This window comes from Ambystoma mexicanum, chromosome 3p (assembly GCF_040938575.1).
Source record: "Ambystoma mexicanum isolate Mex_15411 chromosome 3p, UKY_AmexF1_1, whole genome shotgun sequence".
In the NCBI taxonomy this organism is placed as follows: Eukaryota; Metazoa; Chordata; class Amphibia; order Caudata; family Ambystomatidae; genus Ambystoma; species Ambystoma mexicanum.
In genome coordinates this window covers 736,398,923-736,424,756 of record NC_090925.1, presented here as the reverse complement: position 1 = coordinate 736,424,756, position 25,834 = coordinate 736,398,923, and the positions used below count along the sequence as shown (strand labels likewise).

The window sequence follows — 25,834 nt, the reverse complement described above, 5'->3', positions numbered from 1 at the left end:
TCGAAAGTACGTTACAAGGTAAGAAGTAACTTGTTCTTCGAAGGGATTGTGTCCTCCGACGTATTCCTCATCTTAGATAGGCTCCCATAGCAGTATTCTATTATTGGAGGAGGGAGTACTGACTTCACGCTGTCTTCTATTGATGAATAGAGTGCAGTACAGCCCTTCCAAACCTAGTCTCTTGACTGGAGGAGGAATCCAAGTTGTAAGATCGTGTAAAGGTATGGACAGACGACCATGTAGCGGCCGCACAGATGTCTTTAACCAGCACACCTCTTTTGAGGGCCGATGAAGCTGCAATACCTCTGGTCGAATGAGCCCTAAGGTTTTGAGGGGGCTCTTTCCCTGCCAGTTTATAACATTCCAAAATGGCTAGAATGATCCATCTGGAAATGGTCTGCTTAGTTATTGGTAACCCCAGCTTGTGACCTGTGTAACCTACAAACAGCTGGTCTGCCTGTTTTATCCTGGCTAATCTACTGATGTAAAAACTTAAAGCCCTTCTAGGGTCCAGCCTGTGTAACCTCTCTTCCTCTTTCCCCGGATGAGGAGGAGGATAGAAAGATGGTAGGGTAATCTTCTGAGTGATATGGAATTCAGAAACCACCTTTGGGAGGAAATTAGGCTTCACTTGCAGGACAACTTTGTCTTTGTGAAAGATTGTATGAGGGGGTTGACAAGTAAGAGCTTGTAATTCGCTCACCCTTCTAGCAGATGTAAGTGCTATTAATAAAACAGTTTTAAGGGTAAGGAATCTTAACGAACAAGAATGGAGTGGTTCGAAAGGTGTGCCCATCAGGAAAGTTAGGACTAAGTTTAAATCCCATAGGGGAACTTGGAATGGTCTTGGGGGATAAACATTGGTTAACCCCTTTAGAAACTGTATTACCAAGGGTAACTTGAAATAGGTTGGTTCTTCCGCAGTGCGCTTAAAGATGGATAGCGCTGCGAGATAGCCCTTAATGGTGCCAACTTGAGGGCCTGAATTCGCCAAATAGAGTAGGAAGGACAAAACCATTGGTGTATCACATGAAAAGGGGTCGATATTCTGTTCTCTACACCAGCTGCAGAATTTGTTCCAACGGCAGCGGTATAAAGATTTTGTTGCTGGCCTTCTGGCCGAAAGCAACACTTCCATGACATCATCAGGGAGGTCCCAATCCTTGTATCTCAACCTTTCAGAAGCCAGGCGTGAAGGTTGAGGGTTCTGATGTCTGGATGGAGAACCTGACCTCCCTTCTGTGAGAGTAGGTTCTCTCTGTGTGGAAGTCGAATTGGAGGGCAGATGGACAAGTCTAGAAGGTCCGGGTACCACGTTCTCCTGGCCCAATCCGGGGCAATTAGGATCATGGTTCTCCGGAATCTTCTCAACCTCCTGATCATTTGAGGAATGACAGGGACCGGTGGGAACGCGTACAGAAGCGGAAACTCCCTGTCCACTATGAACGCGTCTCCCAGAGCTCCTCTCGGGGCAAATTCCCTTGAGCAGAACAGATCGCATTTCCTGTTGACGCTGGTGGCGAACAGATCCACCTGAGGGGTTCCCCAAAGGGCGAAGATCTCTTGAAGGACTTCCTGAGCTAGTTCCCACTCGTGGGCGACTGTACTCTGCCTGCTCAGAGCGTCCGCTGTCAAGTTCTTCTTTCCGGCTAGGTGAACTGCCGATAGAGAGATTCCTTCTTGGATTGCCCAAAACCAGAGCTGTATCGCCTCTCTGCACAGGGGTAGTGATCCTACGCCTCCTCTTTTGTTGAGGTAATGCATGGCCACCGTGTTGTCCGTCATTATCAGGACATTTTTCCCTTGTACAGCTGGCAGGAACACCTTCAGTGCAAGTCTGATGGCTCTCAGCTCTAACAGGTTGATATGTAGTCTGGACTCCGATGGAGACCAACGACCGCTGATGGTCAAGTCGTTGGCATGGGCTCCCCACCCCGTGAGTGAGGCATCCGTGACTACTGTTATCTACGGCCAGGGTTGCCAAAACTGTTCTCCTTTCAGAATGTTCTCCTGACAGGCCCACCATTGAAGGTCTCGAGCTACCCTGTCGGGAACCTGAAGAAGATCTGTCATTCTCCCTGAGAATTGTGACCACTGAGTCCTCAGTGTCCACTGGAGGGACCTCATTGTCAGGCGAGCCTCTGGCACTAGGAAAATGCGGGGTGCCATGAGGCCTAGCAACCTCAAAAAGTCAAAGACTGGGAAACGTTGGGCATCTTGGAACTTGGTAACCATCTGTAGAATATCTTGAGCCCTCACCTCTGGTAGCGAGGCTTTTCCTAGGGAAGTGTCCAGGAACGCTCCTATGAACTGGAGTCTCTGCGATGGTATCATTTGTGACTTCTTTAAATTGAGGGAGAAGCCCAGTCTGTGAAGGGAGTGGCAAACGTGATTTAGCTGGATCTGAGCTTGTTCCGAAGATACAGCCCTGATCAACCAATCGTCCAGGTAGGGGTAGACGTGAATCCCTTCCCTCCTTAGACTTGCCGCCACTACCGACTTTAACTTGGTGAAGACCCTCGGGGCGGAGGTTAGCCCAAATGGCAGCACTCAAAATTAATAATGAAAGTTGCCAATTGCGAACCTCAGGTATTTCCTGTGTTTGAGATGGATAGGCAAATGGAAATAAGCGTCCTGAAGGTCCAGAGATACCAACCAGTCCTGGAACTGAAGGGCCTGAAGGATCTGAGAAAGAGTGACCATCTTGAATTTGTCTTTCCTGAGGAATTTGTTCAATTCTCGCAAGTCCAAGATGGGTCTCAGTCCTCCGTCTTTCTTTGGAATGAGAAAGTAAGGGGAGCACCAGCCCTTGTTCCTCTCCGCTACAGGTACCGGTTCTATGGCACCTTTCTCTAGCAGGTCCAATATTTCCTGCAAGAGGAGCGGATCTGGAGCTTTCTGAGAGTTGATCCCCGGTGGATGACTCTGAGGTATGCGTAGGAAAGGCAGGCAGTAACCTTGGGCAACTGTTTCCAATGCCCAAGCATCTGACGTGATAGCCTGCCATTCCGCCAGATGTTGAGTCAACCTGCCTCCTACAGGTGTCCCGTGAGGGAAGTCCTCAGTGGTTTTGGGGCGGCTGATGCAGATGGTAAAGAGGCACCTGCTGTTGCTGCGGCTTTTGAATATCTACCCCGTCCACCTCAGGTAGTTCTTCTTTGTCCCCTTTGAGCCGGTCGTCCTCTACCTCTTCCGATTGCAGAGTAGAAGCGAAAGGACTTGCCCCTCGGAGAGGTTCCTGTGGGACGAAAAGGTGTCCGACGGATTGCAGCGCCTAGGGATTTTGCTGCTGCTTTTGAAGTTTGCAGTTTCTCTAAACTGTCATCCGCCTTTTTCCCGAACAAAGAAAAGCCATCGAATGGCATGTTCAAGAGCCTGGCTTGCACATCTGGGGCAAAACCAGACTCTCAACCAAGCAAATCTCCTGGTTGTTGTACTTGCCGCCATTGCTCTGCTGATACTGTCAGCCGAATCAATGCCCGTCTGGAGGGATTCACACATAGCGTCTTTACCGTCCTGTATGATATTCAGGAACGCCTCCCTTTCTTCTCCCTCCGGGATGCAGTCAGCCACTGTAGAAGCACACTCCCAAAGTGTATGGCTGAATCTAGCAAGGGTGCAAGTAGCATTAACAGATTTTAACGCCATGCTACATGCCGAAAAAACTTTCTTTGCCATAGCATCATATTTTTTATCGTCCCTGTCCTGTGGGACGGTAGGGTAAGCAGTCTTGACATCAGTAGAAGATGTTGCCTGTACCACCAGACTTTCTGGGGATGGGTGTTTTGACAAAAACTCCGGGTCTGCAGAAGATACCCTGTATTTTGTAGACAGTTTTTTTATTTACTGCTGGGACGACATCTGGGGTTTCCCAGTTCGTCATAATCTTCCTCTGAAGAGCTTTATGAAAGGGCACTACAGGATCCTCCTGTGGGCCTTTGTCAAGAATATCAGTGAGGTCATCTTGTTGGAAAGACTGAAGGTGCAGACCACCCCATAAACTCTGTGATCCTGGCCATTAAGGCTCTATAGGGGGGTTTCAGCATGCTCCCCCGGGTCTGGCCTAGCAAACTCCACCTCAGGGGAAGTGTCTAACCCACTTGCCTCATGTAAGGAATCATGAAGATCCTTTAATCTGCGTTCTTCAGAGGATAACTCCTCTCTAACTGGGGTTGCAGGTCCCTGCAACTCAAATGTGTCTTCCTGTTCAGACAATTCACCCTCTTCCATAATTGAGGACATAGTTCTCTATTGTTCTGAACTCAAAGGGTGTAAACCCCATCTCCAAGGCAGAGGGTGCCAAACTTGTCATAATCGGTCTCGAAAACGTCGATGTCGTCGAAGGCTTTGGGCGTGGCGTCGAAAACAAAGGCGGAGGCCTCAATGACCTCGACAGAATTGGGATTCTGCTCGAGGAAGTCGACAATCTCGACGCCATCGTCATCGAGGACCTGGGGATAGCCACTGGGTGTGTCGTAACCGTGACTTTTCTTGGCGTTGACGCCGGTGTCGAAGATGGCGTCGAGTCGACAGACCCGTGTGTCGAAGGTCCCTTCGACAACGGCGTCGAAGACACCGACCTCGGCGTCGACGGAACCTTCGTAGAAGGTTTTGGAGGTCATAGACTTACTCGAGGGTTCGAGACGCGCTCGAGAAGTTTCCTTCGCCGGGTACTGCGACTCGCGGCGGTTTTGACCTTCGGGTCTTTCGACCAGAGCATCGCTCTCGGCAGTCTTCGAGGGGGTCGAGGCCGCTTTCTCGAAGACGCACATCATATTTTTGCGGAATTCCTCCCATTCAGCCCGGGAACTATGTTTCGTGGGGCAAGGGATTCTCTTTGGAGAAGCAGAGGAAGAGGAAGACAGAAGGGGATCTTCGACGTCTCCTCTTCGAGTGCTTCGATCTCTAGGAGTGATGGGACCCACTCCGAGACCTGGAGCGCGAATGGTGACGAGGAGACGAATGTCTCGACTTCGTCGAGGAAGAAGCTTTGAAAGTCTTACCTTTCTCCAGCTTCCCCCTACGCTCCTTCAGGGCCTTAGCTGTCATGGACATACAGTCCTCGCACTCCGAACAATGGTGTTCAGCTCCCAAACACCACAGAAACTCTGTGAGGGTCAGTCAGCGACATCTTTTCCCCACAGTCTCGGCATTTTTTGAAGCCGGACCGAGGAGTTGTCGGTTCCGACGAAGAAGCCATCGAGTACGGATCGAATAACTCGAGGTAAATAGGATTAACCTGACAAAACTGAGCAACGGTATTCCGAGGCACTGAGTAAGCCCAGAAAAAGGAACTGAGCAACAGACGCTGCGCGCCGCCTTTATAGGCAGGATGACGTCGATACGGCGGCTGTCGAGGGACATCGACTCGGAGGACGTCGACGCGCAGCGCCCTCTAGAGAAACATTTTCCGAGGCCAGCAGAGCTGGAAGGAGATATCTAAGATAAGGAATACGTCAGAGGACACAATCCCTTCGAAACTTGTATTTGTGTTATTCATTGCTACAGCTCTACAGTTCACATTGACCCCTCTTGAGAGGGGTCTGGCTGCTCAGTCACACTACCAACTTGTGTAGTACAGACCTATAACAAAAGGTGGGTTACCTAATACCAAGCAGATAAGTGTCGTGTAGTCTCACACAGTGTTACTACACCAATTCTTAACTAACAAAGAGCCACTGTGGTCTGCCACAGCAGAGCAGGAGGTCTTCACGGATGCTAAGGAGAATTCAGTTCTGTGCCAATTCCCTTCAACCTTAGAGACCCCCAGATCTTTAGCTGGACTTTAGGACTTTAACCATGGAGTCGGTGAGCCATTTTTCTCACTCTCGTATGTGTTTTGATTTCATTTGGATTTTATATTTCCTTTGTTTTTGGAGTCTGACAAACTCAATAGGCATCTAATTTTTGTATGGCGACAGCACCTTCAGTGCTGTGTCAGAGTAATCATTTATATTTATCATAAGGTTTAAATACCTTTACTTGGGTGAACTACAGTTTGCAAGAATAATAAAATGAAATTGACTTTACTTACCTTTTCCCTTTGTAGGTCCATCACACCCCATCTTATGTGGAGTGCTGAGGGGTTACTTAGTAGCCCCGTTTCCTACTTCCTCATGTAACATTTTTTATATTACCGTCACTACGTTAAATGGCTGGAGGGAGTGGTTTCATTTTCCTACCATTGTGCGTTTCTAACTCAGGCTGAATCCTCAGCTGCAGTATAGCACCCATGGGTGCCCATTTTATCAAAATGACCCTTTCTTTTTTTGCCATTTGTTTGTGAGGTCTTTCTTGGGTTTTACTCTGCGCGCCAAACCAGGTTTGACCCTTTTGTTTGTTTTGTCTTTGGCGGGCTTCAGTGCTGAAACCCGCTTCTGGCTCCAGTGTCTGGAAGGGCAGGAATTCAGGGAGGTGCCCGTTAGGCAGAGTTTGTATGCAGTACCCTTTGGGACCACTACACAACTAGGACTACAGGTGTAAGTAAAACCAACCTTTGGTATAAGTCTGTACTACAATTTTTGGTAGCAGAGTTGAGCATCCAGGCTTATTGTTAGGGAGAAGTCTCAGAAATGTGCTAACTCCCTTTACCCTTAGAGACCCCCAGCAACTTTGTTGGATTTTTGAGGACTTGATTTTTTTTTTTACCTGGAACTAGTGTGAGCCTTTCGTCCCACTCTTTCATGTATTTTGATGTGTGTTTTACATTTGTGTTCTCCAATTATGTAGTTTTAGATAACTCCATAGGCATCTTTTCATGTGTGTTACACAGCACCCTCAGTGTAGTGACACTGAGATGTCTTTTAGACTTCCCAAAGGTTTAAATACTTTCTCTGGGATCAACTACTGTTTCCCAGAGAATTTAGAGTGAAATTGACTTTACTAGTCTTTCCAAATTCATAGACACAGCACACACCATCTTACAATGGAGTGCGGGAGGCGTTACATATTATCTTCTATGTCTAAACACTCATGTAGCAGTCAAATTCTACCCTTTCCTATTGAAAAGGCTGGTAGCAGTGGTTTTACATCGAACTACCATGATTTTCCTCGACCGCGACCATCGGTAGCTAAAAATCACGGGAGCCATGTTTTTTCAAGATGGCGCCTTAAGCCCCTTTGATTAGGGTCCCCCCCCTCCCCCATTTCTTTTTGGAAAGGTCCTTCTAGTGTTTGTCTCTGCGCGCCAAACCAGGTTTGGTCCCTTTGTTCATGTGCCTTTGGCCCTTGGCGTGTCTGGGGTGGGCAGGAAGTGAGGGTGGTGCCCGAAGCTCCCTGTGCTTAGTATCCTAGGAGACCCAAATGCACTCTGCCGTGATTGGCTGACTGACTGTCCGGCAAGGACAGCCACCCTGCTGGGTGAGTGGCAGCTAGGCTGGAATGAATTGGAGGAAACTGTTTAAAAGGCAAGTCTCTTGGCTTGGAAGGCAGAGTCGACCACTGGAACAAAAGAACCGAAGACTAACTCGAAGAGGACGGCTGCTGCAACTCCTGGACTGTTGGTTTGACCGGTGAAGCCCTGCTGCAGGTCCGAACTGCCAAACTCCATTCGACAGAGAAGCTCCTTCAAGGACGGCTTCTTTCTTTGAGTTGGTGGGACCAATCAACTCGTGGGACACCTGGATACCATTCTCAAGGCTGGTTAGTATTAACCAGGGAGAGGGACACCAGTTTGTGTTCTTGAATCTACAGCTACTGGAACTGAAGTGACTCCATTTTGTTTGTTTTCTTCAACGATCCCGTGCATTGCAGGAGTCCGACGTCCACCCTCTTGTCCCGCGACCACTGGCAGCTTGACAGGTGGAGACGCTGACATGCTGAGAAGGTCTGGGTACCAGATCTGCCTCGGCCACGCCGGTGCGACGAGGATCATTCGGCACTGGCACTGGTTGAGTTGACTGATAACTTGAAGTAACAATGGCAACAGAGGGAATGCATACAGAAAGAGGACTTACAAAGGGAATGAGAATGCATACCCAATGCTCCCCTGCTGGAGAAACCTGCTGGCAAACCTCCAGCACTTGGTGTTAGTCACCGTTGCAAACAAGTCGATCTGAGGATAACCCATTTGAGGAACAGGTTCTCCACTAGGTCCTGTCGAAATTCCCACTCGGGGCAAGAGCGAAGCTCACTGCTCAGAGTTGGCGACTGTGTTCTTTACTCCTGCCAGAAGAAACGGGATAAGGAACATCCCCTGGGCGACGGCCCAGTGCCATAAGTCCTGCGCCTCTTTGGAGAGCACTGGGGACCTGGTGCCCCCGTTTCCAGATGTAAAACAACAATGATCCGTACCACCTTGCCCTTGAGGGATGGCAGGAACGATTTGAGGGCCCAGAACACCGCCCCTATCTCCAGAACATTGATGTGTAACATCTTTTCCTCCGGCAGCCACAGACTTCCGGTGTAGGCTCCCCATCAGTCGTTAGTCTCCTGACGTGGTGGGGCCTGGAAATCTGTGGTTCCGGCAGGATGTGAGCGCACACCCCACCATTGTATCACCCGACAGAACCCCTCGTCGAGTGCGATCAGGTTCTGGAAGCTTCTGGACACTTGAATCCAATGGGCGTTGAGGAACTCCTGCAGTGTCCGCATCCATAGCCTGCAGAGTCGGATGAGATACATGCATGACTACATCATGCCGAGCAGAGACTTGATGGTCCTCACTGTGGCAATCTTCAGAGCAAGCAGCCCTTGCATCTTCCACCGGATGGCTGCCACTCTCTCCTCCGACGGCGACGCGAGGCATGACACCATGTTCAGCAAGCAGGACTTTGCATAAATCACAGAGAACCCCAGATCTGTCAGTAGGATGACAGTCTTCCCCGTGTGGTCGACAGTGATGCTCCTTGAGCTGGCCCGGATGAACCAGTCGTCCAAGTAATGGTAGACGTGGATCCCTTGCAGTCGCAGATGGGCCGCCACTGGTGCCAGGCACTTGAAGACCCTTGGCGCCAACTTTAATCCAAAGGGAAGGGCCCTGAATTGGGAAGCGCAGAAACTTGAGCTGTCCCTTGTGAATTGGGATATGTAAGTACGCATCCTCCAGGTCCAACGACGACAGAACGCCTCCCTCTTCCAGCTGTCCAAGCAGGTGTTGAAGAGTGACCATTCGGAACTTCTGGGACTTGATGTATTTGTTTAGTCGTCGGAGGTCGAGAATGGGCCATTGAAACTCCAGTGTGTGTCCATGGGTGAGAGCGTCCAGCACCCAATGGTCGGTGGAGATGGTCATCCACATCCTGACAAAGTTCGCCAGCTGGCCTCCCACCGGGGTGCACAGGTGGGGACCAGACGTCGCGGCCGGTTCATTTCTGCTTGGACGTTTACGGGACGCATTGTGGTCCCTGGCAACGACGATGTCCTCCTCCAAAAGCCTTGGAACAGCCCCTGTTGGTCTTTTGGGCTGAGGAGCCTTCCCGAAAAGATAATGGAATGAAGACTATCTCCTGGCAGGGAGAGAGACTCTTGCCTTCCCCAAAAGGGATGCCAACACCACCACCTCGATGGAAGGTGAAACCCTCGTCAGGTGTACCTGGGCCTTCAGTCAGGACCGGTCCCTTGTCCTGCCTGGCATTCTCCTTAGGGGAGGGTCAGAGCCTTGGTCCCCCTTGGCCTTCTCTGTCGAGGGCAGGCTGGTTTTGGACTTCTCCTTGGCTGTTTCGGGGTCCACCTTGAATTTGCCCGGATGGTCAGATTTCCTCTTGGACGAAGATCCTAAGCATTGGTTGGTGACCAAGGTTTCTGTAGACGTCAAGCGCGCCCTGGCCGGCAATGAGTCTGCCGTAACGGTGCTCCCGGTGGCAGTGGACTTGCGGTGCTTGGCCTTTCCACAGGAGGTGCACCTTCAAAGGACTTCGAAGCCCGCTCAGCTTTCCCGGATCCGGGAGAGGCATGCTTCTGGGACTCACCCAGTGCAGAGGCCTTGGTCTGCAGCCACTCACTCAGCCGCTTACGCTGATCCTTCAACGTGCGAGTCGAGAGTTCACTGCAAAATGCACAATCTTCCTCCTTGTGAGTCGGGTACAGGCAGTAGAGGCACTGGGAAGGTTTATCGTCCATAAAAACATTCTGCAGAGCGCAGTTGGTACAAAGCTTGAAAAGAGGGAGAATCATTCTTGTCCGTCATGGTCCGCGCAGTGTAGGCCTTGAAGAATCTTCTGGAACCCTCCATGAAAAAACTAGACGAAATTAACCCTTGAGGGGCACTGAAGAATCTGAAAAATGGGTCCCTGTTAATCTGAGGGTTGATTGATGGAGCACAGGTGCTCTATTGACCAAAAAAATAAGAGTAAAACCCTTCCAAAAAGCGGGAAAACGCAGTAAAAGCTAGAGAGCCAAGCACAAGGACGCCCAACACTTTAACGTTCAGTAAAAATCTGAAGATGGCTGCCAGAGGAGGGGCATAGGTAGAGTGTAGTCTTTGGCTAGGGGCAGTATGACCCAGTGATTGGTTGTTAGGAGAAAGACAGTTCAGAAATGGAACTAATTTTTTCTTTACCGAGGATTCCCAGCCTGACGGGGAATATTCATGAGCATGTGAATCCATGCCAGACCGCATGCTGGAATAGGAACAAGTTACTTATCTGTAACTGTTGTTCTCCAGCATGGATTCACATGCTCATGAATATTCCTGTCAGGCCGGGAATCCTCAGTAAAGAAAAAATCAATATCAGTTTTGTTTCTGATCTGTCTTTCTTAGTAGTAACCAATCACTGATCTCAGGGTCATACTGCCCCCAGCCAATGACTGCCCTCTCCCTAAGCCCCTCCCCTGGCAGCCATCTTGAGATTTGGTAGCACGTAAAGTGGCTGTAAGACCAAGTGAAGAGCCGCAGAGGGGTAGGAGGGAGGGTTCGCATGTGAATCCATGCCAGACCCATGCTGGAGAAGAACAAGTTACTTCTTACCTTGTAACGTTCTTTCGATGGGATGTTCCTCCAATGTATTCCTTATCTTTGATAGATCATCTCCCAGCTTGCTGGCCGCAGAATTTTTTTTTCATTAGAGGGCGCTGCGCGTCGACGTCCCTCGAGCCGATGTCCCTCGACGGCCTCTGTATCGGTGCCGACGTCATCACGCATATAAATAGACTCGCGCAGCGTCCGTTGCTCAGTTCTGTTTTCACGTTAACAGTTGTTCACATGAATTGGTTATTGACCTTGAAGGAGCGTAAGCTGCAACCACAAGGGAAGTATTACTGCGGGGAATACGTCAGAGGAACATCCCATCGAAAGAACGTTACAAGGTAAGAAGTAACTTGTTCTTCGAAGGGATTGTGTCCTCCGACGTATTCCTCATCTTTGATAGACTCCCATAGCAGTGGTGTGCAATTGGAGGTGGGAGTAAAACGCCATGATTCCTTTTAGGAATGAACCGAATGTAATACGGTTTTGCCAAACCTAGTCTCTTGACTAGAAGAGGAATCCAGGTTGTAAAATCTTGTGAAGGCATGTGCGGACGACCATGTGGCAGCCGCACATATGTCTCGAATAGGCACCCCTCTTTGGAGGGCCGAGGAGGCTGCGATACCCCTGGTTGAATGAGCCCTAAGATTTTGAGGAGTTTGTAACATTCCAGGATGGCCAAAATAATCTATTTAGAAATGGTTCGTTTTGTTATCGGTAGTCCTAATTTGTGCCCTGCGTAACCTACGAACAGTTGGTCTGCTTGCCTAATCCTAGCAAGTCTGCTGATGTAAAAGCTTAAAGCCCGCTTTGGGTCCAGCCTATGTAGCCTTTCTTCCCCTTTCCCCGGATGGGGAGGCGGATAGAATGAAGGTAAGGTAAGGTAGTGATGCAGCATTCAGAAACCACCTTTGAGAGGAAATTAGGCTTCACCTGTAGGACAACTTTGTCTTTATGAAAAATTGTATGAGGGGGTTTACAAGATAGAGCTTGTAATTCGCTCACCCTTCTAGCAGATGTTAAAGCCACTAATAAGACAGTTTTAAGGGTGAGAAATCTTAGTGAACAAGAGTGGAGTGGTTCGAAAGGAGTCCCCCATCAGGAAATTTAAGACTAAATTTAAGTCCCATAAAGGAACCTGGAAAGGTCTTGGAGGGTAGATATTAGTTAATCCCTTTAGAAATTGTATTACTAAGGGTAATTTGAAATACGAAGGCTCCTCTGCAGTGCGCTTGAAGATCGATAGCGCTGAGAGATAGCCCTTGATAGTGCCAACTTGAAGGCCTGAATTTGCCAAGAAGAGTAGAAAGGATAACACCGTTGGTGTACCACATGAAAAGGGGTCGATATTCTCTTCTCTACACCAGCTGCAGAATTTGTTCCAACGGCAGCGGTATAAAGACTTTGTTGCTGGCCTTCTGGCCGAAAGCAACACTTCCATGACATCATCAGGGAGGTCCCAATCCTTGTATCTCAACCTTTCAGAAGCCAGGCGTGAAGGTTGAGGGTTCTGATGTCTGGATGGAGAACCTGACCTCCCTTCTGTGAGAGTAGGTTCTCTCTGAGTGGAAGTCGAATTGGAGGGCAGATGGACAAGTCTAGAAGGTCCGGGTACCACGTTCTCCTGGCCCAATCCGGGGCAATTAGGATCATGGTTCTCCGGAATCTTCTCAACCTCCTGATCATTTGAGGAATGACAGGGACCGGTGGGAACGCGTACAGAAGCGGAAACTCCCTGTCCACTATGAACGCGTCTCCCAGAGCTCCTCTCGGGGCAAATTCCCTTGAGCAGAACAGATCGCATTTCCTGTTGACGCTGGTGGCGAACAGATCCACCTGAGGGGTTCCCCAAAGGGCGAAGATCTCTTGAAGGACTTCCTGAGCTAGTTCCCACTCGTGGGAGACTGTACTCTGCCTGCTCAGAGCGTCCGCTGTCAAGTTCTTCTCTCCGGCTAGGTGAACTGCCGATAGAGAGATTCCTTCTTGAATTGTTCAAAACCAGAGCTGCATTGCCTCTCTGCACAGTGGCAGTGATCCTACGCCTCCTCTTTTGTTGAGGTAGTGCATGGCCACTGTGTTGTCCGTCATTATCAGGACATTTTTCCCCTGGACAGATGGCAGAAAAGCTTTCAGCGCTAGTCTGATTGCTCTCAGCTCTAACAGGTTGATGATATGTAGTCTGGACTCCAATGGAGACCAACGATCGCTGATGGTCAAGTCGTTGGTATGGGCTCCCCACCCCCTGAGTGAGGCATCCGTGACTACGGTTATCTCCGGCCATGGTTGCCAAAACAGTTCCCCCTTCAAGATGTTTTTCTGGCAGGCCCACCACTGAAGGTCTCAAGCCACTTTGTCCGGAATTGCGACCACAGAGTTCTCAGTGCCCACTGAAGAGATCTCATTCTCAGGCGAGCCTCTGACACAAGGAAGACGCAGGATGCCATGAGGCCTAGAAACCTCAAAAAGTCGAAGGCTGGGAGCCGTTGGGCATTTTGAAACTTGGTGACCATCTGCAGCATATCTTGAGCCCTCACCTCTGGTGGCGATGCTTTTCCCAGGGAAGTGTCCAGGACCGCCCCAATGAACTGGAGTCTCTGTGATGGTATAATTTGTGACTTCTTTAAATTGAGGGAGAAGCCCAGTTTCTGAAGGACGTGGCAGACAATCTAGCTGGATCTGAGCTTGTTCCGAAGATACAGCTCTGATCAGCCAATCGTCCAGGTACGGGTAGACGTGGATCCCTTCCCTCCTTAGACTTGCAGCCACTACCGACATTAGCTTGGTGAAGACCCTCGGGCGGAGGTCAACCCAAATGGCAGAACTCGAAATTAATGCGAATAATATAATAAATTGCGAACCTCAGGTATTTCCTGTGTTTGAGATGGATTGGCACATGAAAATAAGCATCCTGGAGGTCCAGAGATACCAGCCAGTCCTGGAGCTGGAGGGCCTGAAGGATCCGAGAGAGATTTACCATCTTGAACTTGTTCTTCCTGAGGAACTTGTTCAATTCTCGTAAGTCCAAGATAGGTGTCAGTCCTCCGTCTTTCTTCGGTATGGGAAAGTAGGGGGGAGTACCAGCCCTTCTTCCTCTCCGCTACAGGTACCGGTTCGATGCAACCTTTCTCTAGCAGGTCTACAATCTCCTGCAAGAGGAGCAGATCTGGAACTTTCAGAGAGCTGTTCCCCGGTGGATGACTGAGGGATGCATAGAAAAGGCAGGCAGTAACCTTGGGCAACTATCTCCAACGCCCAAGCATCTGACGTAATAGTCTGCCATTCTGTCAGATGTTGAGTTAACCTGCCCCCTACTGGTGTTTTGTGAAGAGAGTCCTCAGAGCGGTTTGGAGGCAGCTGATGCAGATGCCGAGGGAAAAGAGGCACCTGCTGCGGCTTGTGTTTTTACCGAGTCCACCTCGGATGAAGTTTTTCGGACCCCTTTGAACCGGCTGTACTCTGCCCTTTCCGAATGCGGAATAGAAGCGAAAGGACTTTCCTCTCCAAGAGGTTCCTGAGGGGCGATATGGTGTCTGACAGATTGCAGCTCCTAGGGATTTTGCTGCTGCCTTAGATGTTTGTAGTTTTTCTAAACTGTCATCCGCCTTCTTACCAAACAAAGAAGAGCCATCAAAGGGCATATTCAGGAGTCTGCTTTGCACATCTGGAGCAAAACCAGACTTTCGCAACCAAGCAAATCTCCGGGTTGTTGTACTTGCCGCCATGGCTCTGCTGATGCTGTCAGCAGAATCGATGCCAGTTTGAAGAGATTCGCATATAGCGTCTTTATCATCCTTGATGTTTAGGAATGCTTCCCTTTCTTCTCCCTCCGGGAGGCAGTCAGCCGCAGATGAAGCACACTCCCAAAGTGTGTGGCTGAACCTAGCGAGCGTACAAATAGCATTGATGGATTTCAATGCCATGCTACATGCGGAAAATACTTTTTTGGCCATAGAGTCATATCTCTTATCATCCCTATCCTGTGGAACAGTAGGGTAAGCCGATTTACTACCTGCTGAAGTAGCTGCCTGAACAACCAGACTCTCCGGAGTTGGGTGTTTGGATAAATATTCAAGGTCAGCAGAAGACACCCTATATTTAGCTGACAATTTTTTGTTAACCGCTGGGATTACTTCAGGTGTTTCCCAGTTTGCTAATATTCTCCTTTGTAATGCCGCATGAAATGGCACCACAGGATCCTCCTGTGGACCTTTGACCAAGATGTATTTGAGGGCGTCTTGCTGAAAAGCAGGTGAGGGTGTGGACCACCCCATAAACTCTATTATCCTTGCCATCAAGGTTCTATAAGGGGTTTCAGCATGTTCCCCTGGGTCTGGTGTGGCAAATTCCACTTCTGGGGAAGTGTCCAACCCACTTGCTTCCTGTAGGGATTCATGGAGGTCTTTAAACCTAACTTCCTCAGAGGTAAATTCCTCTGGCGCAGGAGTCGCAGGTCCCTGCAACTCAAAAGGTCTTTCCTGATCCGAATCCTCCCCTTCTTCATAATTAGAAGATAAGACTCTGGAGTGATCAGGTCTTGAAAATGGTATAAATCCCATTTCCAGAGCAGAAGGAGCCAAATTCTTCATGATTGGCTGAGAAAACGTGGACGTTAAAGGCTTCGAAGCCATTGAAGTCATCGAAAAAGGCATCGAGAAAGGTGGTAGAGGCCTCGATGAACTCGAGAGTATCGGGATTCTACTCGAGGTTGTCGACGACATTCTCGTGCTCGAGGCTCTGGGTATGGCCACTGGCTGTGAGGTGGCCGTGGGTTTATCCTTTGTTGGCGTCGACTCGACTGACCTGTGCGTCGAAGAACCTATGTGTCGAAGGGATCTTCGACGACGGCGAAGACGCAACTTTACCTTTACTCGAGGGATTGACGCTCTCAAGTGGCTTCTTTCGCCGGGTGCTGCGACTCGCGCTTTTTGATTTTTCGGGTCTTTCACCCAGGGTATCACCCTCAGCAGTCTTCGAGGGGTTTGAGGCCGCTTTCTCGAAGACGCTTAGCATCTTTTTCCTCAATTCCTCCCACTCAGCCTGAGAGCTATGTTTTGTGGGGCAGGAGACCCTTTTTGGGGAAACGGAAGATGACAAAGACGAGAAAGGGGATCTTCGACTTCTCTTTTTTGAATGCTTAGATCTCGAAGAGTGATGGGAACTGCTTCGAGACCTAGAACGAGAATGTCTTTTGTGATGGCGAGAAGACGAATGTCTCGACTCAGACGAGGAAACTTTTAAAGAAGTTTTAACTGCCTTACCTCTCTCGAGATTCCCCTCACGCTCCTTCAAGGCTTTCGCCGTCATGGACATGCAGTCCTTGCACTCCGGACAATGGTGCTCGATTCCCAGGCACCATAAACAGATCCTGTGAGGATTCGTCAACAACATTTTCTTTCCACAGTCTCAACATTTTTTGAACCCGGACCGTGGAGTCGTCGGTTCGGGTGAGGAAGCCATCGAGTAGGAGTCAGTATTCACGAGGAATATTGATATATTTGACTGAAGAACTGAGCAACAATATTCCGAGGCCCCACGAAGCGCGGAAAAACGGAACTGAGCAATGGACGTTGCGCGAGTCTATTTATATGCGTGATGACGTCGGCGCCGATACAGAGGCCGTCGGGGACAATCGGCCCGAGGGAGGTTGACGCGCAGCGCCCTCTGAAAAAAAAATTCTGTGGCCAGCAAGCTGGGAGATCTATCAAAGATAAGGAATATGTCAGAGGACACAATCTCTTAGAACAACAGTTACAGGTAAATAACTTGTTCCTTCTCCAGCATGGGGGTCTGGCATGGATTCACATGCTCATGAATATAAGAATACATGTACACATGCACAACCACGGGAGGTGGCAAAGGCTCAACATTAAGCATTACATAATCTCAACATTAAGCACTCTTACCTCCTCACCAGGCCAACTTCAGGCGAACAGGTTGCGCAGCACTGCTTGGCTGACTCTGGACTCCTCCCTGGAATCCCGGTCGACGCAGTAGAATCTCGTGAAGGTGTGCGTCGACCTCCACGTAGCAGCCCTGCAGATGTCCAGCAGGGGCACACCAGACAAGAACACCGTGGTAGCAGCGATCGCTCTGGTCGAATGGGCTCTCGGACGGCCGGGCAACGGTCGGTTTGCCAACCGGTGACAGTGCATGATGCAGCCGGAGAGCCATCTGGAAATGGAAGCCTTCGAGAGAGCCTTCCCTTGGTTCACAGGTCCAAAGTTCACAAATAGCTGTGACGTCTTCCGAAAACTCTTCGCGCGGTCCACGTAGAACTTCAGCGCTCTAGCTACATCCAGCGAGTGCAAAGTCTTCTCGGCCGGCGACGGGAAGAAAACTGGTAACACCAAGGGCTCGTTGAGGTGGAAGTCCGACGGCACCTTGGCCATAAAGGAGGGGTGCGTCCTCAGCACCACCCGTGTGTAGTGAAAAGTCAAGTATGGAGGCTTGCAGGATAGGGCCTGGATCTCTCCCACTCGTCGTGCGGAGGTGATGGCCACAAGAAATGCTGTCTTCCACGACAGGAACTTCAACAGCGCCGAATGCAGAGGCTCGAATGGTGCCCCCATGAGCCTAGACGGCACCACGTTGAGTTTCCACGCCGGGGCAGGAGCCTTCACTGGCGGGAACGATCGGAACAGTCCCTTCATAAATTCCTTCACCGGGCAATGAGACCACAAGGACGCCCGTCCCGTAGTTCTGGCGTATCGAAAGATCGCAGCCAGATAGATCTTGATGGAAGCATGAGCTAGTCCAGCCTTGGCCAGCGACAGTAGGTACGGCAGTACTTGAGGGGCCGTAATCTGCAGAGGGTTAATCTTCTGTGCACGGCCCCAGACAGAGAACCTCTTCCACTTATGTCCGTGAGAGTTGAGGACGCCCTGGCCTTTGCAAGAACCGCTCTGCAGTCAGCCGTGATATCGTACCCTCCAAACTCTAGTGCTGCAGGAGCCAGGCCTGCAAGTTCAGCGACTCCGGGTCGTGATGAAGGATGGCGCCTCCTTCTCTGGAAAGAAGATCTTCGTCCGTCGGCAGCTTGACGGGTAGGGACGCCGACAAGTCCAGAAGGTCCGGGAACCAGATCTGCCTCGGCCACGCCGGTGCGACGAGGATCATCCTGCACCGGGACCTCTTGAGCTGGTTGATGAGTCGGAGCAGCAACGGCAACGGAGGGAACGCATATAGGAACAGGCCATCCCAGGGGAACGAGAAAGCATCGCCCATGCTCCTCGGTTGGGGAAACCTGCTGGCGAACCTCTGGCACTTGGAGTTCGTCACCGTCGCAAACAGGTCCATCTGGGGTTTGCCCCATCGCTGAAAGAGTCGGTCCACTTGATCCGGGCTTAGTTCCCACTCGTGGCACGAGCGCAGCTCTCTGCTGATTGAGTCGGCAATGGTGTTTTTTATCCCTGCCAGATGAAACGGCACCAGAAACATCCCTTGAGCAACGGCCCAATGCCACAGATCCTGGGCTTCCTTGGATAGGGCCGGGGATCTGGTTCCGCCATGCTTCCGGATGTAGAACATCGTGGTGGTGTTGTCAGTGAAGATCCTCACCACCTTGCCCTTGAGGGACGGGAGAAAGGACCTGAGGGCCCAGAACACTGCCCGGAGCTCCAGGATGTTGATGTGGAGCGGCTTCTCCTCCGGGAGCCAAAGGCCTCTCGTGTGAAGATCTCCGGTGTGTGCTCCCCACACCTCCAGGGAGGCATCCGTCGTCATCGTCGCCTGGTGGGCCGGGGTCTGAAAGTCTGTCCCTGCCGCTAGATGAGCGCGGGTGCCCCGCCACCGGATCGCTCGTCCGAAGGTCTAGTTGAGAGGGATCCTGTCCTCAAAAGTGCCTGTCGCTTGAATCCAGCAGGCGTCGAGGAACTCCTGTAGAGGGCGCATCCGAAGCCTGCACAGGCGCACAAGATAAATGCAAGAGGACATCATCCCGAGGAGGGACTTGATGGACCTCACCCTGGCCACGTCCATGGCCAGAAGACGCTGCACCTTGCCTAGGATGGCCTTTGTCCTTTCCTCCGACGGTGAGGCCAGACGCGCCACTGTGTCGAGCTTGGCTCCCAGAAACAGTGCGACTTGAGAGGGGACCAGGTGGGTCTTGGGGAAGATGGAGAACCCCAGGTCTGTGAGCAGCTGGACGGTCTTCGCTGTGTGTTCTATGGTGAGCTCCCTCGTCCTTGCGCGGATGAGCCAATCATCCAGGTAGGGGTAGACGTGGATCCTCTGCAGGCGCTGCCGCGCCGCCACCGAAGCGAGGCACTTGGTAAAAACCCTGGGTGCCGACTTCAATCCGAACGGAGGGCCTTGAACTGGTAGTGCCGCCCTTGGACCACGAACCCGAGGAACCTCCGGTGTCCTTTTAGAATGGGAATGTGAAAGTATGCATCCTCCAAATCCAACAACAGGAAATCGCCCTCCTCCAGCTGTCCCAGCACATGCTGGAGGGCGACCATCCGGAACATCTGTGCCTTGATGTATTTGTTCAGTCGTCGCAGGTCCAGGATGGGTCACCACCCTCCTGTCTTCTTTTTCACGAGGAAGTACCTTGAGTATACTCCGGAGGCTTGTCGTCCCATTGCATCCTGCTTCTTTCCTTCGCCATCCGGTGGGGAAGTTGATGTTGAGGCCGATGACCTCCCCCCCGCCACCCCTGCTTTCTTCTTGGACGCCGCTGAGAAGACCGAATCAGGGGTCGGTTGCGCCCTTAGGCACAAAGGGGCCGCGTCGGGTATCCGGTACTACTTCTCGTACCGATCCCTCTTGGCAGGCGTCGTAGACGGGTTCTTGAGAAGGGCGAGACCCTCGTCCCAGATGTCATCCAACAGAGGCACGGCGAGGACTGTCTTCCTCTTGGCCTCGCGCCGTTGGTAAAGAAAACCTTCCTTCTCTTCGGGGCAGAGCTGAAAAAGCTCAGATGCCCTGGCGATCATAGTGTGGAAAGACCCAATCTCGTCGGGCGGGGAGGCCCGGGCTGGAGGCGTTGGGAGCTCTGTCCCGTCGTCACCACCGTCATCCGTACCCGTCGTGGCCGTGTCCTTTCCCGTGTCATCCCCAGGTACGGGGGACGTGGGCAAAGGCTGAGCAGGCTGCGAGGGCTGAAAAGGCGGGGCTGGATGGGTCTGTCTTCTCTTGTTTGGGGGACTTCCCGACGGGCCTGGGTCTGGCTCCTCCGTCGGTGGTAGGGGCAATCTCGTCCTTATCTCCGAACATAAGGATTGTATTGCCAACAAAATGGCCGAAGGGTTGTCCTGTGGCTCCGGAAGCGACGGGTGCGACTGTTGACTAGGAACCTCGCCATCGCTCTCGTCCTCTTCGTCAGGATCCCTCCCGTGGGACCGGGCCTCTTCGACACACTCGTCTATGCCCTCCAAGACTTCAACGAGTTCCTCCTCGGGGGCTGTGTCCGTGTCCACAATGGCTGCCGCCCCAACCCCTTTTTCCGCCGGGGCCTCCACTGGTGTAGCCTCCCCAGGCTGCACCAGGGCCGCCGCGACTTCCTCGATAGAGGCCTTAGCCGGGTGACTCAAGGCCTTCACCACCTTCTGCGGGCCTGTGGCCTTCACCTTGGGGGGGATGGTCACCGCCTCAGTCCCCCTCGCTGGATCCTTCGAGACCGACCGGGGCCTCTCCATAAGCTCCGCCGGGAGCTCGGCTTTCCTCTTCCCTGAGTCAGCATTGGCTCGTGGTTGATGGTGCTGGAGAGGATGCGCCCTGCCTGGCGGCCGAGGAGCCCGACCGTTCGGCGATCCCAGTGCTTTGCCTTCTGGTGGGCCCCCGTTGCGGGGCGCCCTCACAGGACTTAGAAGACCGCTCAGACTACTACTTCTCACCTAACGGGCTCTTTCCTCCCAGCCAGTTGGAGAGACAAAGATGTTGATCAATGGTCCGTTCCGACATGTTCCCGCAAAACGCACAGTCCTTCTCCACGTGCGTTTTGTCCTCATGAAAGCAGTAGAGGCACTTCCAATGTTCGTCCTCTTTGAACACATTCTGCAGCTGGCATCCAGGGCAAACCCTGAACAGCTTTCCGGGCGTTGAGCTTCCTTTCTCCTGGGCCATGTCCGGGGTAGGCCACAGAAACTTCTGGACTCCTCCAAGAAGCGCAACTCGACGAAAACTTCAACCTTGAGGGGTGTAGAAAAATCCGAAACGGGTCCCCGTTGATCGGATGTAGACACGGTGGAGCTTGAGGCTCTATTTGACCGAAAAATTAGAAAAGCGCAAAAACGCATCAAAAAGCTCGAGAGCTAAACACGAGGACTGCCAACACTTGAGCGTGCAGTAAAAATCTGAAGATGGCTGCCAGGGGAGGGGCTTAGGGAGAGGGCAGTCATTGGCTGGGGGCAGTATGACCCAGAGATCAGCGATTGGTTACTACTAAGAAAGACAGATCAGAAACAAAAGTGATACTGATTTTTTCTTTACCGACGATTCCAGGCCTGACGGGGAATATTCATGAGCATGTGAATCCATGCCAGACCCCATGCTGGAGAAGGGGGAATACACGAGAAGCCATTCTGGTCATCATAAAGTTAAAATAACTTAAGCAAAGTTTGTATGCAGTCCCCTTTGGGACCACTACACACAACTAGGACTACAGGTGTAAGCAAAACCAACCTTGGGTATAAGTTTGTACTGAACAGTTTTTGGCAGCGGATCAGAGCAGCCAGGTTTATTTTAAGAGGGAATGTGAGCTGTAAGGATGTTACAGAGGTCTACAATCACAGGTGTTCACAAACTCTTACACTCAAGGTTTCTTGGTTAAAGTCTTACTTTATTCAACAGCCAGTTATAAAACATCCACTAGAAGGAGGAAGTTCAATATCACACACAACTACACTTCAGTACTATACTCATTAAGTTTCTGAGCCATTCAGACTACTTCGAAGGAGAAGCAAAATGGCATTCAGAATACTTTGAAGAATGAGCAAAAAGGAATAGGTTCAGAACATAAAAGGATTACAATTTCTTAGACAGTGCAGATACTTTGAGTTCACCAGAAGAGTAGAGTCAATTCAATATGCTAGGCCAAAGTCAATGGGCTAAAGTCTTGGATAGGTAAAAACAGTTCTGGTAAGTAAACTGTAAAGTCTCTGTAGAAGAACTCAGAAGTCGTTTGTAACAAGAATTATATGTTGGGTCACAAGCTGATTAGGCCTGCTAGTTGCGGAAGTTTCAAGCACTTTCACAGCGAGAGGCAAGTACTCTCAGTCTCGTTTCACAGTACCTTACAAATGAACAAAAAGATGCAGCTGAAGACTTCCGTTTGTGGCAGTTCCTGCGGATCTGGCTGTTCCTGAGCCTCAGTCGTGGGGACAAGAGAGGATGTCTGGGAACTCCTGCACAGCACTGGGACTGGTCAAAAAACTGGCAACAATTCCGGTAGCTATAGTCAAGCAAACAAACTGGTGTCCCTCTCCCTGGTTATTGAGTTTCCTGCAGCACTCTGAGGAAAATACAACCAGCTCCGACAATGGTATTCAGGTGGCTTAGTGTCAAGTTGATTGGTCCCACCAACTCAAAGGGAGAAGTCGTCCTTGCAGGGCTTCTCTGTCGAGATGAACTTAGCGATTTGGACCTGCAGCAGGGCTTCACTGGGCAAGCCAACGGTCCAGGAGTTGCAGCAGGCGTCCTCTTCAAGCTTGTCTTGGGTTCTTTCGTTCCAGTGGTCGACTGCCTTCCAAGCCAAGAGACTTGCCTTTTATCCAGTTTACTCCCACTCATTCCAGCGTAGCTGCCACTCACCCAGCAGGATGGCTGTCCTTGCCAGACAGTCAGCCAGCCAATCATGCCAGAGTGCCTTTGGGTCTCCTAGGAGACTAAGCACAGGGAGATCAGGCACCTCCCTCACTTCCTGCCCACCCCCGACACTTGGGCGCCAGAGGCGGTCTTCAGTCCTGAAGCCCGCCAAAGGCGAATGAACAAAGGAACGAAATCTGGTTTGGCGCGCAGCGCAAAACTCTAGAACGACCTTTCCACAAAGAAATGGCAAAAAAGATCATCAGGACCTGTTTAAACAAAGGGGGCTCAGACGCAATCTTGAAAAACATGGCTCCTGCGATTTAACGCTACCAGTATTTGCGGTCGGGAAAAATCATGGTAGTTTGTTGTAAAACCACTGCCACCAGCCATTTTGATAGGAAAGGGTAGCATTTGACTGCTACATGAGTATCTAGAAACAGGGGATACTAAGTAACCCCTCCAGCACTCTATTGTAAGATAGGGTGCAATGGGTCTCGGAATTTAAATAGACTAGTAAAGTCAATTTCACTTTACTCACTCTGTGAAACAGTAGTTTATCCCAGAGAAGGGATTTAAACCTTGGGAAAGCCTGAAAAGGTTTCCCTGTGCCACTGCACTGAGGTTGCAGTGTAACACATGAAAAGGTGATGCCTATGGAGTTGTCCAACTCCATAACCAAAGAAAACACAAGATTAAAACACACAGAATTAAAAGTTCAAAGTCAAAAAGTTTAGCAAAAGCGCTGGAGGGCTCTAAGGTGGGAGGAATTGGCACACTTAACAGAATTCTTCCTAACAAGAACCAAAAAAAGAGTGGCTTCTAAAAATGGCCCTAGTAACCCCAAAATAGGAATTCTGGCTTAGCATGCAGAAAAACGAATTTCCACGCAAGTAAAATGAAAGAAAACGGTCGAAAATAACCTACTGACACATCCAAAAAGTAACAAAACCTATCTAAAAGGAAAAATGGATTCATAGTACCCATGCACTAATTCACTTAAGGTGATGTGTGCAATAGCACAACAAAGGTATCCCTCATAGGTGACAGTGTCCTTCAGCACTAGAAGAGGCAAACTGAGCAAGTGCAGTAAAGCAAAAAGACTTGCCTCCACAACATAGAAACAACTTTTAGTGTTCCATTGAGGTCAATGGAGGGAAATTTGAAAAAAGAAACATCTTTCCCAACACTGCTCATGACATCCACAGCACCATACTCACTGCCCAGTCCTTGTATGCAAAATGAACATTTTTAAAATCTGCCCCATTCTTTTCACCAAAAAACAAACAAGGATTAATAGTTTGCCATTAAGTGGTAATGAGGTTTTACTCACTCTGAGGGCTGGTCTGAAGGGATCTGTGATCTGTGGGCAAAAAAATGAGAAGCATTAATGGAGAGCTACAATAATTTTACTTTTGGAAACATTGAAGTGGAATTAAAGTATTCTGTTAGCAAGACTAAAATGAAATACATTACTCACTGTAATCATATTTCTGATGATTGCATCTGCTTAGATTCACATGCTGTGCATATAGTCAGACATCTAGTGGTAATCACAGAACATTGCATCTTTTTTTCGAAGATCGGAAGGGACGTCGACATGGGCGTGGCAAACACTATCCCTAAAGTGACATGTAGTGTACCCAAAGTCCCTCACGCGTCAAGGTCCCACTGGTTGTTTTTTTCTGCTGTGAGGGAGCCTTATAGTGTGCATGAGCTAGTACAGAAGAGAGAAGGTATAAGTCTAGGTTCCTTCTACTCCAAGAGGGGAGGAAGGTGGGCGCATGTGAATCCAAGCAGATACAAGCATTAGAAATACGATTACGGTGAGTAAGGAACAAGTTACTTAACTGTTACTATTGTTCTCCTGCATGGGTCGGTCATGGATTCACATGCTCATGGATTCACATGCCCATGAATATTCCCTGTTGTCAGGCCAGGAATCCTCAGTAAAAGAAAAACAGTTTCACTTTCAAACTGTATTTCTCCTCTAAACCAATCACTGTACTCTGGGTCATACCAAGCCAATGACTGCCCTCTCCCTAAGCCCCTCCTCTGGCAGCAATCTTCAGATTTGGTAGCATGTAAAGTGGCAGCATGATCAAGAAGAGCCGCAGAGGTGCAAGTGGGAGGGTTTGTATGTGAATGCATGCTAGACCCATGCTGGAGAACAATAGTTACAGCTAAGTAACTTGTTCCTTCTCCAGCATGGGGTCTGGCATAGATTCAAATGCTCAACCATGGGAGGTGGCACGGCTCAACAGAAGCAATTACTCTTACCTCCGAAACAGGCTCACCTACAAGCGAACAGGTTGCCTAGCACTGCTTGGCCAAACCCTGGACTCCTCCCTGGAATCCCAGTCAACGCAGTAGAATCATGTGAAGGTGTGCGTGGACCTCCACGTAGCAGCCCTGCAGATGTCCAGCAGGGGCACACCAGATAGGAATGCCGTCACAGCGAACGCTCGGGTAGAATGAGCTCGGGGCGGCCGGGCGGTCGTCGACTTGCCAAACAATGACTGTGATACAGCCAAGGTCACCTGGAGATGGAAGCCTTGGACAAGGTCTACCCATGGTTCACAGGACCAAAGTTCATGAATAGTTGAGACGTCTTCCGGAAAGTCTGTGCGTGCCACAAAGAACTTCAGAGCACGAGCCACATCCAGCGAGTGCAAAGTCCTTTTGTTAGGGAGAATTCTCAAATGTGCCAATTCCCTTCACTTTAGAGACCCCTAGCAACTTTTGCTGGATTTTGAGGACTTGATGATTTTTTTTTTACCTGGAAAGCGTGTAAGCTTTTTTCCCCCACTCTTTCTTGTTTTTTGATCTATGCTTTACTCTTGTGTTCTTTGATTATGGAGTTTTAAGATAACTCCATAGGCATCTTTTCATGCGTCACACAGCACCCTCAGTGCAGTGACACAGGGGTGCCTTTTTAGACTTCTCAAAGGTTTAAATGCCTTCTCTGGGATAAACCGTTTCCCGGAGAATGTAAGGTTAAATTGACTTTACTAGTCTTTAAATTCCTAGACCCAGCACACACTATGTTACTATAGAGTGCTGGAGGGGTTACCTAGTATCCCCTGTGTCTAGAAACTCATGTAGCAGTCAAATGCTACCCTTTTCTATCAAAATGGCTGGTGTCAGTGGTTTTACAACAAACTACCATGATTTTTCCCGACCGCG

General features: G+C 50.2%; 1 protein-coding gene across 2 annotated transcripts in view; it reads right to left on the bottom strand.

Annotated features, from left to right (window-relative positions):
- FBRS (fibrosin) overlaps nt 1-25,834 on the bottom strand; it is a 710,625-nt gene that overhangs the window by 124,535 nt on the left and 560,256 nt on the right. For both annotated transcript variants that reach the window (XM_069651625.1, XM_069651626.1), the window contains exon 13: nt 23,982-24,011. In XM_069651625.1, coding sequence (XP_069507726.1) covers nt 23,982-24,011 — 30 coding nt within the window. The remainder of the gene's footprint in view (nt 1-23,981; nt 24,012-25,834) is intronic.